The 14679-nt window shown below is 46.8% G+C and overlaps 1 protein-coding gene across 2 annotated transcripts in view; it reads left to right on the forward strand.

The window, feature by feature from the left end:
• Positions 1 to 13131, forward strand: part of EP300 (EP300 lysine acetyltransferase) — an 80229-nt gene extending 67098 nt beyond the window's left edge. For both annotated transcript variants that reach the window (XM_074227009.1, XM_074227010.1), the window contains exons 23-31: positions 1907 to 1974; positions 3858 to 4008; positions 4127 to 4273; positions 4981 to 5094; positions 5908 to 6073; positions 6467 to 6631; positions 7214 to 7375; positions 9348 to 9629; positions 9732 to 13131. In XM_074227009.1, the coding sequence (XP_074083110.1) occupies positions 1907 to 1974; positions 3858 to 4008; positions 4127 to 4273; positions 4981 to 5094; positions 5908 to 6073; positions 6467 to 6631; positions 7214 to 7375; positions 9348 to 9629; positions 9732 to 11933 (3457 nt within the window). In that variant the 3' untranslated portion in view covers positions 11934 to 13131. The remainder of the gene's footprint in view (positions 1 to 1906; positions 1975 to 3857; positions 4009 to 4126; positions 4274 to 4980; positions 5095 to 5907; positions 6074 to 6466; positions 6632 to 7213; positions 7376 to 9347; positions 9630 to 9731) is intronic.
• The last annotated feature ends 1548 nt before the right edge of the window (positions 13132 to 14679 follow it).

Here is a 14679-nt window from a genome sequence, read left to right on the forward strand (position 1 = left end):
TGAAATTTTTCTGGAGAATTTGGTCATAACTTTAGACCTGGAAGAGACTCCAGCTTCACCTCCTTCATTGGTACAAGTGACACTGAGGCCTGGAGATGTTGGGTGATTTTTACCTAGGTAGTTGTGGCAAAGATGGATCTGATCACAGACTTCCAGAGTTTAACATGACCTCTGCAGACATCTGATTCTTCTCACAGCCTGCCACCCCTCACCCCAAATCCTTGACAAGTAGATACCCAGTCTTTTCTGGGCTTTCTTCTCCCAGTGCATGGCATCTCCCAGATCTCTTGGCTCTATTTCACACTTCCCCCCATCTTCCACCAAGGAAAACAGTTTTTAAATATCAGCTCCAAGCTTTGGCATGTGTCCTCACTTAGGTTTCATCTTGTTTGGACCTGGCTCATAGAATATGTTAGCTCACCCTCTCCCAGCCATGTGACGTTTGCACAAGGACATTCTCTCTGACCCTCTGAGTTAAAGCTGAAGTCCCTGGGCACAGGCTTCCCCAGGGACACTATCCAATGAATTCTCTGTAGACCTGGCCATTCAGCATGTTCCCACTTCTAGCCCACATCTTTTTCTCTCCCCATTGTCTATGAGCATAACAAGATTTTGATACGTTTGCCTTTTCATACAGCGCTAAAACGCAGTGGGTGAATTAACTTATCATTTCTTCTGAAAATCTCATTCATCTCTGACTGAATCATTTTGATAGTGCAAAGGACTTTGGTTTCAAGGCCTTCTTTTCTGGGTCTGTGGTCCCAGGATTGATGTGGTGCCCAAGTCTCATCTGCAGAGAACAAACCTAGAAAAAGGCCTGAAGACAACAGTGCCATTGTTTAGGCCAGCATCGCTTCCATGAATCCTCATTGACCTCTCCTGCTAAATGGCACCTTCCTTTAGCTCCTAACTGGCTCTGCCTTCGCTCTCTGTCCAAGCGCTCTCCCTCAGCATGATTCAACAGGCCTTGTCATCCATTGTTTTCACTCCTGGGTCGCCCTCCACTCAGAGATTCTTTTCATTAGGTCTGGTGAGGTTGAGACACCTGACGTGCCCAGATGCGCTTCCCTGCCCCTGGGATCTGTGAGCCTGGGCTGAAGGCACCAGAAGCTGCAGTCATGCAACTCAATCAGACAAGACTGGGGAGGATTTCAGTTAAATCTTGGGGACACACCGCTCAGCATAGGGGCCCCTCTTCTTCTTCAGACTTTGATTGGGTGATCACCTGTACCAGGTCTCCCTCCACATTCTGAGAAGGCAGGCAATCCTCCTCAATGATGTGCTGACCCAGGCTCATCCCTGGGACTCTTTGTTTAGATAATCAGTGTTCTTTATTTCCATAATGAAGACTTGCTTCCTGGGTGGTTGGCTTTCATTGTCACATTTTTTTATTTATTTCTATTTTTGCAAGGCAATGGGGTTAAGTGGCTTGCCCAAGGCCACACAATCTGAGGCCAGATTTGAACTCACGTACTCCTGACTCCAGGGCCGGTGCTCAATCCACTGCTCCACCTAGCTGCCCTCATTGTCACATTGATTAAAAGCTTTGGTGTCATAAGGATTTTAGTCTCCTCCTGGAAGGGGAGCTCCCTGTCCTGAATCCCATATTACTCTGATGACAGTAGGCCTCTGATGGGTCTGTCATGTGCTTTGCCCACTGACATCCTAAAGGTATGCCTGCACTCTTGTGCAGGGTTGAGGGAGCTTCCCCATTGTTGGCCGTCCACCCTCATTGCCTCTCAGGACAGCTTGGACTTGATGATCCCTTCCATCCCAGTGACTAATTTCAAAGTGTCCCATTTTTTATCCCAGTAGAATAGGAAGGTTCAACCTTTTCTTTTCGGTGGTTGGAACGTCTGCCTACTCTTGTTTTTTGTTTAAAAGCACATGTTCTTTTTTTTGGTAGATTTGTCTGTGATGGCTGTCTGAAGAAAACTGGACGAACCCGGAAAGAAAACAAGTTTTCAGCTAAAAGTATGTCATCTTCTTGGTAACTGAATTTAATCTAGTCCTGGCAAAGTGTCAGTGAAAACTAACAAAGGATGCCATGATAGCTCCACCCTCCTGATGGACTGGGTCCAGACTTGGGGTTTTACTGATGGGGAATTACTCTGAGCACTTTGTTTACAAGGGACAGCTAAAGACCAGGACTTCCTGAGGCAAAGACAACCTCAGAAAGTTAGTGTCATTTGACTAGTGAAAATTGAGGAATTGTTAGATCAAAATCTTTAAATTTGTTTTAACTAAAATATAGCAGATAGCAATTGCAAATACTTTGCTAAAATTCAACCATTTTAAAGAGGAGCAGACAAGTAAACTGTGAGTGTGTCTTGTCTACAGTTTCTCTTTCCCTCACATTGACACTGCATCCTCCACCAAATTGCTGTTGACTCAGAAATTGTGATCGGAAATTGATGCATTATTTTGTCAACATTTTGGTAATTTTTTTCTCTATCATATGGTCAAAGATTTCTATTAGTTAACTGTGTTTCCTCAAAGATGATCATTTCATTAAAGAGAATTTTCTTCACAAACAATTTGATGAGGCTTTACAAATGAGAAATTGAAAACAATCTACAGAACTTTTTAGAAGTGATGTTTTCTTTCACATCTAGCATGTTGGCAAAGATCACTCAAAAATAGATCTGAATGGTCAATATTGGTGGGACTGCAGGAGCAGATGCAGTTTTTTCCCCTCTTGAAGCTCAGAGCTATCAGTCCAGCCATTTCTCATTTATGCTTCCTTTTTTTTTAATGGCTAAACTATTTTATCCCAAGATCCTGTTTAATGGCATATGCTTCAAGAGACTCTTCAGAAAGAGTCTGTTGATTAAAATTTCCATAATTAAAAAAAATTTCCATAATAGCTTTTAGTGTCAGTCAAAAACATTTTAAGAATGGTTGACCCCAGTTTTTGTTCATGGATGTAATAGAATTTTAAGTTTTTTGCAAGGCAATGGGGTTAAGTGGCTTGCCCAAGGCCACAGGGCTAGGTAATTATTAAGTGTCTGAAGCCAGATTTGAACTCAGGGCTCCAGGGCTGGTGCTCTATCCACTATGCCACCTAGCCACCCCAATGTAATAGAATATTAACAGTGCCCTTAGAAAAAAATAACTCGGGAGAATTCCGAGAAGCATGAGAAGATTTCACTCTCTCCCCCCTTTGTAGAGGTGAAGGACTGTGGCTGTGGCATGTTCCATAGGCTGTCAAACAGAGTTGATGTTCTGGTTTGTGGAACACTTTGAATCTCTTTTCCAATCTTTGTTACTGGGCATGACCCATTACCCAGATGGAGGGATAGATTTAGAAATGAAGATGATGTGCAAGCAACAGATAACAACAAAAATTTAGTTTTGAAATATTTTATAGGAATGAAAAGGGGTCAGGGGAGAATGGAGTACTAATAAGATCTTTTGACAGTCTTAAGAATGTCACATGTAGGGGCATCAAAGTGGTACACTGGATTGAGCCCTGGTGTTGGGAGGTCATGAGTTCAAATCTGGCCTCAAACACTTAATAATTACCTAGCTTTAGGAGGCAGCTAGGTGGTGCAGTGGATAGAGCACCAGCCCTGTAGTCAGGAGGACCTGAGTTCAAATCCGGCCTCAGACACTTAATAACTAACTGTGTGACCTTGGGCAAGCCACTTAACCCCAATGTCTTACAAAAACATCATCATCATCATCATCATCATCATAATAATTACCTAGGTTTGGGACCTTGGACAAGTCACTTAATTCCATTGCCTTACAAAAACAAACAAAAAGGAAGAAATTCACACATTGACCAGTGGTGCCTTTCTCTGGATAACAGTAAGAAATGTTTCTATTTTTGAACATTATTTCGGTTTATCTAGGATTACCATCTACCAGGCTTGGAACCTTCCTAGAAAATCGAGTAAATGACTTTCTGAGACGGCAGAATCATCCAGAATCAGGAGAGGTCACAGTTCGGGTTGTTCATGCTTCAGACAAAACCGTTGAAGTGAAGCCAGGCATGAAAGCGAGGTAAGTTTCTGCTAGTCCAGTGGTCCGCTTTGACGGGAGGTCCTGACCATTGTGCTGTCTTGCTCTGTATCTTCATGTCCTCCACCTGACCAGCCATATGTTTTTCTGAATCCTATAGATTTGTCGATAGTGGCGAGATGGCAGAATCCTTCCCTTACCGAACGAAGGCCCTCTTTGCCTTTGAGGAAATAGACGGCGTTGACTTGTGCTTTTTTGGCATGCACGTTCAAGAGTATGGGTCTGACTGCCCTCCACCCAATCAAAGGTAAGCAGCACCTTTCACATGGTGGGATGCACAATTAGTAATGAAAAATGTTTTCTACATCTGTCTAGAGAGGAAGGGAGGACAGGTCATGCATGTATCACCTGTTTTAAAGTGCATACAAAGCTCTGATTGTATTAGTGAGCTTAGTTATAGCCTTGTCCTGTCTAGTCCCAGAGTGTAAGTTTGATATGGAGAACTTTCCAGAAATAAAGAGGCTGCCTTGGGAGGGTAGAGAACTTCTCCTTGAAGATGTTTCAGTAAAAATGCAGGGCTAGAACCCTTCTTTCTAGCTGTAAAATTCTGCAATAAAGTATATCCATTTTAATACAGAAATCAGAACTGTCCGTTTTTTTTTTAACCTTTTTTGGCATCTTCTATGTTACTTGAGGAGACATGGTCTAGAATTTGTCGAGGAATCGGCCTGGGAGCAGTTAACCCAACATTAAAATAAAATAGATCCTTTTCTGGCAAGAAAAGGAATGTCATCCTGGGCCATGGAACATACCTGGTCAGGGTGGCAAAGTGGAAAAGTTCTGTGACATAGATAGACATGAGAGACTGACCTTATATTAGTCAAGGTTGAGCCTGAAAATATCTACTTCAGAATTTCTCTTCTTCAGGACAATGCCGGCTGAAGTGTCTAAAACATGTAGAAATGACCAATTCAGCAATATTTGATTTGTTCTTTTTCCTTCCTGTCTTTTTAGGAGAGTATATATATCTTACCTCGACAGTGTTCATTTTTTCCGTCCCAAATGCTTCAGGACTGCAGTCTATCATGAAATTTTAATTGGCTATTTAGAATATGTCAAGAAATTAGGGTAAGTATGTCAACAGTCCTATTTTTTAAATGGCAGTGTGGTATAATAATAATAATGGGGAGTAGATAGAAGTGTTAGCATACCTTAGAGCCTTAAATACATGAAGGATGCCTTTATTTTCTAATATCATAGAATTGTGCTTTGGGTGCGCCTATAAATAACATGTCATGGTGTTTGTTAATTCCCCTTGGATCTCTTCTGCTAGAAGTAGCCTAGGTGATGTCTCCATTTGTACCTGTACCTGAGAGTATTCTAGACTGTCTTAAGCATTCATCTCTTTAGCTGACCTCCTTCTGAGGGTAGAACAATGGTAGAACAAAATATTTTCAACTCCACCCCTACCCTCCAAGAACAGAACCATCCTCTTGATTTGGGTCTGTTTCTCCACCTGAGTGTGGGCTAACCCTACTCCAGCAATCACCAGCTTTGTCCTGGGCTGCTTCTGACCCATAAGCTCTCTGTCCTTAGCTCCCATTCTGCTGTCTCCTCTCCTGTGCTGTCTCCTCTCCCATGCTCTCCCCACATGGGATCTCTTCTGCTGACCAATTTATGGCTGTCAATCAGCATCAGTAGAACTCAGCAGCAGGATGAAGTCATTCCTCAGTGACCAAAGGATGTGCATGCCTCTTCTGCCAACTCTGCCACCTAGCAGCCCCTCAGAAGTTGGGCATGGGATCAGGGGCACTGTTCGTCTCAGGATTCTCTGGTCCTCTTTCCCTCCCTTCTCCCCCTTGACTTGTTAGATTATGTTGATTTTTTATGGAGAAAAAAATAGCAGATTATTGATTCTCAATGAAAACCTTTTTTGGTCAGATACACCACGGGGCACATCTGGGCCTGCCCCCCAAGTGAAGGTGATGACTACATCTTCCACTGCCATCCTCCCGATCAGAAGATCCCCAAACCCAAGCGACTTCAGGAATGGTACAAAAAAATGTTGGACAAGTCTGTGTCCGAGCGCATTGTCCATGATTACAAGGTGGGTTCTCTTGTGTATGCTAATTCTCTGCTTAAAATACTCTCCATATCCTCTTGGCTCCTGGCCTGATGAGTTCACACACTCAAGTAGATTGAACATTCCTGCCTGGCCCTTGTTGATCTTGTCTAGGTTCTGTGGTATTTTGATGTGTGTTTCACACCTTGGATACTAGGTGAAGCAAAAAAAAAAAAAAAAAAAAAAAAATGAATAGATCACCTCCCAAGGAACCTTCCCTTATCAGAAAGTATTTTGAAAGGAGGAGAAAGCCACTGGAGCAGCAGTAGCCAACAGACCTGGGGACTCCTCCTTCCTCTCTGCCAAGTGCTCACCTGGGCAGGTTGCCCCAAGGAAGGCCATTGGGTGTGATAATTAACTGCTTGTGCATTTTTGTAGGATATTTTTAAACAAGCCACAGAAGATCGTTTAACAAGTGCAAAGGAGCTTCCTTACTTTGAAGGGGATTTTTGGCCAAATGTGCTAGAGGAGAGCATCAAGGAGTTGGAGCAGGAAGAAGAAGAGAGAAAGAGAGAAGAGAACACAAGCAATGAGAGCACAGATGTAAGCCCCTTGCACCCCTCTGCTCCCATCCATTGCTCTCATTAAGTGATAGGAGAGCTGGTGTCTCTCCAAAGGGAGCTTTCATTTGGGGTCTGCAGTTATTAGAGGAGATTCATACCCATTGGAAATGAGATAGACAAAGTAGCTCCCACCCTGTCAAGAAATGGAAATGGGTTTTGTTCCCCTCAGATCTCACCATTATCCATGGGAGCTGTGGCTAGCCTGGTGCTAGCAGACACAAAGGCTGGCACCTGAGCCCCAAGAGGTCTGGGAGAAATAGATGGGGGGGGGGGCCAGGATTCTCTGAGGACTAAGGAAACTCACATCTAATCTCTACCATGTCACTGATTACCTGGACTGCTTTGGGGAAATCCCTAAGTGTGGTTTGTTTTTTATCTGTTGGGCTCTATTGAGGGGGAGTAAACAAAGGCAAGAACCCTGCATCTCTCCAGGAGGAGTCAGTCCTGACCCTGGGGTGCTTCAAAGGGTTGTAGTCACTGAGCAAGCAGGTCTTCAGAATAGCACCTTTTCCACTTTGTCTCTGGGCATAAGCTATTGACATTTGTCTCACGCTTCCTGCAGGTGACGAAGGGAGATAGTAAGAATGCCAAAAAGAAGAATAATAAGAAAACAAGCAAAAACAAAAGCAGTCTGAGCCGGGGAAACAAGAAGAAGCCGGGCATGCCCAATGTCTCCAATGATCTCTCCCAGAAGCTATATGCCACCATGGAGAAGCACAAAGAGGTGAGGGGAGCCCTCTGGCTAAATGACTCCATCTTTGTCCCCCTCTGCCCCCCCCTCCCCCCACTGTCAGCACTGGGGAGATGTGTTGACCTTGGCTTCAAAGAACTACCAGATCTCCTTCATTGAAAAACACTCACCTGTACAGTTTTCAGGGCTCAGTCTCTGGCTTCTTACTTGCTTGAATGGATCCTGATTACTTGTTGGGAGGGGACAGAGAGACACCTCTCATCCCTGTTTCTTACTCTTGATGTTGAAATGTTTTCCCCTTTAGCTTCAGTGATTTGTAGCTATTGAGCTAGCTTTCATTTTGGTTGTTTGATGGATGGGACATGGGTGATTCGCTCTTCACTGGCATCCCAACTTGTACTCTCCAGTTTGTGTGAACAGTCAAAATGTGTTTGGTGTAAGAAAGACAACTCTATTGGCCCCTGCCACTTCTCTACTTCTTTACCTTCAAATGTTGATAATGAATTTGTTAGAGACAGCCCTCAGAAATCAGGGATCAGCTTTTCCATAATGAATTAGTATGTGGACAAAACTAGTGTTGTCGAATCCTACCCACAGGCCCTCATTTCCTTTTCTGAGTTTCTCCATGTTTGCACATGTTACTATGGTATTGGAGGAATTTCAGTGACTTGTATAGTGTTTTCAGAATGATTGGGATGATGGAAACCAAGGACTAATTGATTCTTGAGATCTTTGTCTACAATGAATACTGCCCATAATCAAAAAACCCCCTCTAGGAAGTGCCGGTTGAACAGGGACAGGTAGCAAAGAAAATGCATTGTTTTTCAGAATCATTTGTTCAAACAAAATTAGTTTGGCCTGATCTTTAAGGACCATTTTCTGACTTGAGGAAACAGCTTTGTTCTGTAAAGTATTTTGGCATTCATCATTCAGGAACCTATTTTTCTTCATGGAGTAGCATTTCATTGCATGTGTTGCGCGCGCGCGTGTGTGTATATGTGTGTGTGTGTGCGCACGCGTGCATGTTGCAGAATTCACAGGGGCATGGGAACGGGTTTTGGTTTTGTTTTGTTTTTTTCCCCAACGTTTCCTTCTTGCTCCGAATTCCTTTGGTGCCATTGGGACCTGACGGGACAGGACCTTGTCGTAGTCCCCCAGGTTTGATTTAAGGGGAAGCTGAGTTTTAGTGACAGACCCAAATTACTAGGAATAAGTAAGAACAGAGGCTCAAGTCAGCTCTGATGGCTGTAAATTCAGGATTACTTCCAAGATATCTTGGCACCACTTGCATCATTTTTTCTAAACTGGAGCCATTTGAAGACAATATAAGCAACTTCTTCAAAACTTACTAAGATAAAAGGGAGACATTGGTCTGGGAGTCAGTTCAGCCAGTCCTGAAACCATTGTGATAAAGTATTTACCCACCATATTCAAGCTCTGTTTTAGAATTAATTTCTTTAGAGCATTGCTTTCTTTGTCAAAGTTTTGGTACAATTCAGAAAGGCCTTTGGAGTTTACCTACAGGAAATTTGACCTAAGGAGGCAATGACTGGAACTCCAGAAGTTTGTCCCTAAACAAGCCATGAGGCTTGATAGAGTTGTTGCGTGTCACTCCACTCGTTTGGAGAAGGATGGCTCATCTCTGCTTGTTAGCATCCTCCAACAGCACACACACCTTCATTTGAAACACCGAACATCTGTGAATGGAGAACAGCCTGTACGTTGTGGAACAGCAAGGGAACAAATGGTGGGGTTGGGGCTTGGTCGGACATTGAGAGGCAACAGATAGCATGTTTTCCCTTTGAACGTGATGGAGGCAGTCCCCGGACTACTGTTGGCTAGAGGGAAGAACCTTGGCTCCATCTCCCATCTCTAGTTGGGTCAGAGCGGGAGGCTGCCCCACACTGAGGGGCTGGGGGGTGCCCTGAGGTCTCACCACTCCATCCTTCTGGAGGGCTGCCTGTCCATCATTTCCTGGGTTACAGTGGGATACCCTTTGTTGCAGGTCTTCTTTGTGATACGCCTCATTGCTGGCCCAGCCGCCAACTCCCTGCCCCCCATTGCGGAACCTGACCCACTCATCCCCTGTGACCTGATGGATGGCCGCGATGCCTTTCTCACCCTGGCGAGAGACAAGCACCTGGAGTTTTCCTCGCTGCGCAGGGCCCAGTGGTCAACCATGTGCATGTTAGTGGAACTGCATACTCAGAGCCAAGATCGTTTCGTCTATACCTGCAATGAGTGCAAACATCATGTGGAGACTCGCTGGCACTGCACTGTCTGCGAGGTGACCTGGGGGACCCGGACTGGGGTGGGGGGGTTGCCCTGGGATGGGAGATGGGGATCTGTGCTTTGTGGAGAGACTGACCAACTGCCTCCTTTTCTCCAGGACTATGATTTGTGCATCACCTGTTATAACACTAAGAACCACGACCACAAGATGGAGAAACTGGGCCTGGGGCTGGATGATGAGAGCAACAACCAGCAGGCGGCGGCAACCCAGAGCCCGGGAGACTCACGGCGGCTGAGCATCCAGCGCTGCATCCAGTCACTGGTCCATGCCTGCCAGTGCCGCAATGCCAACTGCTCGCTGCCTTCCTGCCAGAAAATGAAGCGGGTCGTCCAGCACACCAAGGGCTGCAAGCGCAAAACCAATGGCGGTTGCCCCATCTGCAAGCAGCTCATTGCCCTCTGCTGCTATCATGCCAAGCACTGCCAGGAGAACAAGTGCCCCGTGCCCTTCTGCCTCAACATCAAGCACAAGCTCCGCCAGCAGCAGCTGCAGCACCGCCTTCAGCAGGCCCAGATGCTGCGACGCAGGATGGCCAGCATGCAGCGCACTGGAGTGGCAGGGCAGCAGCAGGGTCTACCCTCGCCCACACCAGCTACACCTACCACACCCACTGGCCCACAGCCCCCTACGCCCCAGACACCCCAACCGCAGCCCCCACCGCAGCCCGCCCCACAGCCCCAACCCGCGCCTCCCAACAACATGCCGCCCTACAGCCTGCCCAGAGCACAGCCTCCTGGGGCTGTGTCCCAGGGCAAGGCAGGTGGCCAGGTGACCCCACCAACTCCACCTCAGACCTCTCAGCCCCCCGTGCAGGGCCCCCCGCCAGCAGCTGTGGAGATGGCCATGCAGATCCAGAGGGCTGCGGAGACGCAGCGCCAGATGGCCCACGTGCAGATTTTCCAGCGGCCCATCCAGCATCAGATGCCGCAGATGACTCAGATGGCCCCCATGGGCATGAACCCACCCCCGATGGCCCGGGGGCCCGGAGGCCACATGGACCAGGGACTGGGGCCAGCAGGGATCCAGCAGCAGTCCCCCTGGGCCCAGAGCGGCTTGCCACAACCACAGCAATTCCAGCCTGGCATGCAGAGGCCCGCGATGATGCCAGGGAACCAGCCCGGGCAGCCAATGAACATGGCCCCCCAGCCAGGCCTGGGCCAGGTGTCTGCAGTGGCACAGCCCAAGCAAGGCTCCCTGCCACAGGCGGCGCTGCAGAACCTGCTGAGGACTCTGCGGTCCCCCAGCTCGCCCATGCAGCAGCAGCAGGTGCTCAACATCCTCCACGCCAACCCCCAGCTGCTGGCCGCCTTCATCAAACAGCGGGCCGCCAAGTATGTCCAGAACCCCCAGGGCCTGGCACAGGGCCAGCCCACCATGCCAGGCCAGCAAGGCGTGCACCCCAACGCGGCCATGCAGTCCATGAACCCCATGCAAGCTGGCGTGCAGCGGGCCAGTCTGCCCCAGCCGCAGCCCCCGCCCCAGCCACAGCCTCCCCCGGCCATGGGCGGGGTGAGTCCCCAGGCCCAGCAGATGAACATGAACCACGGAGGCATGTCTGCGCAGTTTCGGGAGCTCCTCATGAGGCGCCAGCAGCAGCAGCAGCAGCAGCTGCTGGACCAGCAACGGCAGCAGCAGCAGGGCGTGGGCCCAGCCATGGGTGGCCACGGGCAGTTCCAGCAGCCCCAGGGCCTGGGCTACCCCCAACAGCAACAGCAGCAGCAGCAGCGGATGCAGCACCACATGCAGCAGATGCAGCAAGGAGGCATGGGACAGATGAGCCAGCTCCCACAGGCGCTGGGGGCAGAACCAGGCGCCAGCCTGCAGCAGGCCTACCAGCAGCGGCTGCTCCAGCAGCAGATGGGCTCCCCGGCCCCCCCAAACCCCATGAGCCCCCAGCAGCACATGCTGCCGAGCCAGGCCCAGTCCCCCCACCTGCAGGGCCAGCAGATCCCTCCGTCGCTCACCAGCCAGGTGCGCTCCCCGCAGCCTGTCCCCTCCCCCCGACCCCAGTCCCAGCCTCCCCACTCCAGCCCCTCCCCCCGGATGCAGCCGCAGCCCTCCCCACACCACGTCTCCCCACAGACCAGCTCCCCACACCTGGGACTGGTGGCTGCCCAGGCGAACGCCATGGATCAAGGGCACTTTGCCAGCCCGGACCAGAGTGCCATGCTTTCCCAGCTGGCGAGCAACCCCGGCATGGCGAGCCTCCACGGGGCAGGCGCCTCGGACCTGGGGCTGAGTGCCGAGAGCTCAGACTTGAATTCAAACCTTTCACAGAGTACACTAGACATACACTAGAGATACCTTGTAGCATTTTGGGAGCAAAAAAAAAAACTTATTTTCTCTTAAGACTTTTTGTACTGAAGACAAAATTTTTTTGAATCTTTCTTAGCCTAAAAGACAATTCCCCCCCGGAACACATCTGAACTGGGCTACAAAAGCTTGTGGTTAAAAACTAAAAGCCAACTTTGAACCTGAGGGATGACAGAATATAAAGAATCTATTTTTGTTATGGCTGGTCCCCACCAGTCCTCCTTCCCACCCTCCTCCTCCTCCTCCTCCTCCTCTTCTTCCTCTTCCCTGCTCTCGCCTTTGCCCCCTTCTCTTCTCCTTCTGTGCTTCGCTTCCCTTCCCATCTCTCCTGTGTGTGCAGTGCAGGGTCAAGGCCACATGCTTCTTCCTTGCCTCTCCAATACAGTTTATTATTTTTTTTAAATTAATGAAAATATGTAATATTGATAGTTATTATTTACTGGTGCAGATGGTTGACATTTCTCCCGATTCTTTTTCCTCATGACACCCTGGCAGAAGAGTTAACACGTGAACATTTCTTAAACCAGAGGACAAAAGGGGTTAATGTTGCTTTAAAAAAATACATATTATATATATATACATATATATATAAATATATATTAAAATTACCAATTTTTCCTCTTTGGGTGCAAAAATGTTCATTCTTTTAAAAATGTTTAAAAAGAAAAAAGATGAAATAGTCCAGTCCCCTTCGAGTCCACTTTTGTCCACCAGACATTTTCTATATAAGAGGCTGAGCGTAAAACTTCAAGTATTAAAATAATTTGTACATGTAGAGAGAACAACAAGGACTTTTTCAGACTCACGACTATCCAAGGGCAGCTGCCACATGGATGTAGGATATATATTGTGGTTTTGTTTCTTGAAAGAATTTTTTTCGTTATTTTTACATCTAACAAAGGAAAAAATTAAAAAAAGAGGGTAAGAATTCCAAGGGGATGATTTTAACACGCAAAGATGTCCCTGGGGTTTCTTCTTTACGCTTGCTTTCTTTTCCCCTCTCTTTCCCTCCCTCTTCCACTTTCTGTAAAACTTGAAAATAGAAAGCAAAAAAAACCCTCAAATGTTGTAAATCATGCAATTAAAGTTGATTACACTTATAAATATGAACTTTCGATCACTGTATAGACTGTTAAAATTGATTTCTTATTACCTATTGTTAAATAAACTGTGTGAGACAGACTGCCTGCTTTTTCAGAGTTTGCTTCCCCTCGAACACTGGTCAGTGCTGGTTGTGTTTTAGAAAAATGTGCTGTGTCACCATGTTGACCATCTAGAAAACTAAATGCAGATCGTGTGGTCAGCGGTTCTGTCCAAAGCTGACCCCACACCTTCTTCACCTGCCAGGTGCCAGGGCCATAGGACCGCCTCCCTTTTTTAGGAGTCAGCTCTAGGTGGTTGGGCCATGATGGAGTCACTGAAGAAGAAAGACCTGAGCCCGATTCGATTTCATTTTTTTTCCTCAAGTGATTTTGATAGCTTGGAATAGACTCTAGTTATCTGGACTTTACTCTCTGGAGCTCAGTGTCAACCAGAGGAGATGATGCTAAGGTAGAGTCACAGCTAGTAGAAAAGATTTCGGTCCAAAAGTTAGATTAGATGGCACACCTGTCTGAGACAAAGATCCTCTTCTAGGTCCTCCCACATAGTTGTGAAGACCAGACATAAACATGAATTAATAAAACACTTCCTGGGTTTTAAAAGCCATCATTCCCACAGAAATCCTTTATCCCTAAAACATAGCCCAGGATCTGTGTATATAGCAAGTACTTAAGTGTTTAATAGTAGCATTCATATTTCCCACCAGGATTTACTGTGGTCGTTAACATGTGCTTTACATACCCTACATTCTCCAGACTAATAAAATTAGGCTATTTCTACAGAATTGAATGAGATTGCAGATTTTTGAGTTAGAGACCTTATGGGAAGGATGACTTGTCCAAGGTCACATAGCTAGTAAAGTAATGGGGAGTAGTTTTAAACCTGGTCTTGCCGGCAACAAGTGCAAAACTCACTCCTTCACAGTTTGAATAAAGACCTCAAAGAACATGAGAGCCTGGTATTCTAACAGGACCACGGATGGTCACCAAACTCGCCTCAGCCAAAATTTGGATCCCATAAAGGGAGTGAAAAATGATTCTATGCTAGTAGTTAGAAATATGAGATGTGAGTCCAAATTTTGGTGTCTCTTTCCCCCATTTTCCAGAATGAAATGTTCATAGGAAAATGGCATCTTCAAATGATTGCCCCCCTAGGTGAGTTTGTTCATCAGCACCCTGCAGAAAATGCAGTGCCTAGAATTAAATTTCTGGAACCAAGGGTGACCTGGCTTCCTCCCTCATTTCAGAAACTGCTAAAGACACCATTAGAGTTCCTTTGGGGGTTGGGGATTGTAATCCAGGATGAGTTTTGAGAGATCATTCTGGCATCTCTGGTAGTGATGGTCTTCAATTATTTTTTCAGTAGTTCAAAAGAAATACGAAGGGGCAGCTAGATGGCACGTGGATAGAGCACCAGCCCTGGACTCAGGAGTACCTGAGTTCAAATCTGGCCTCAGACACTTAATAATGACCTAGCTGTGTGGCCTTGCAGAGCTTTGAGGTCCCACTTCTGTCATTGACTTTTTGAATCCACCTATAGCATTTATTGATGTTTATTTACATTTCATCTTGTTAGATTCAGTCTGATGGTTTTTCCTGTCCGGATTTTTTGGATCCCAACTTGGATATCT

Source organism: Macrotis lagotis, chromosome 2 (assembly GCF_037893015.1).
Source record: "Macrotis lagotis isolate mMagLag1 chromosome 2, bilby.v1.9.chrom.fasta, whole genome shotgun sequence".
Lineage (NCBI taxonomy): Eukaryota > Metazoa > Chordata > Mammalia > Peramelemorphia > Peramelidae > Macrotis > Macrotis lagotis.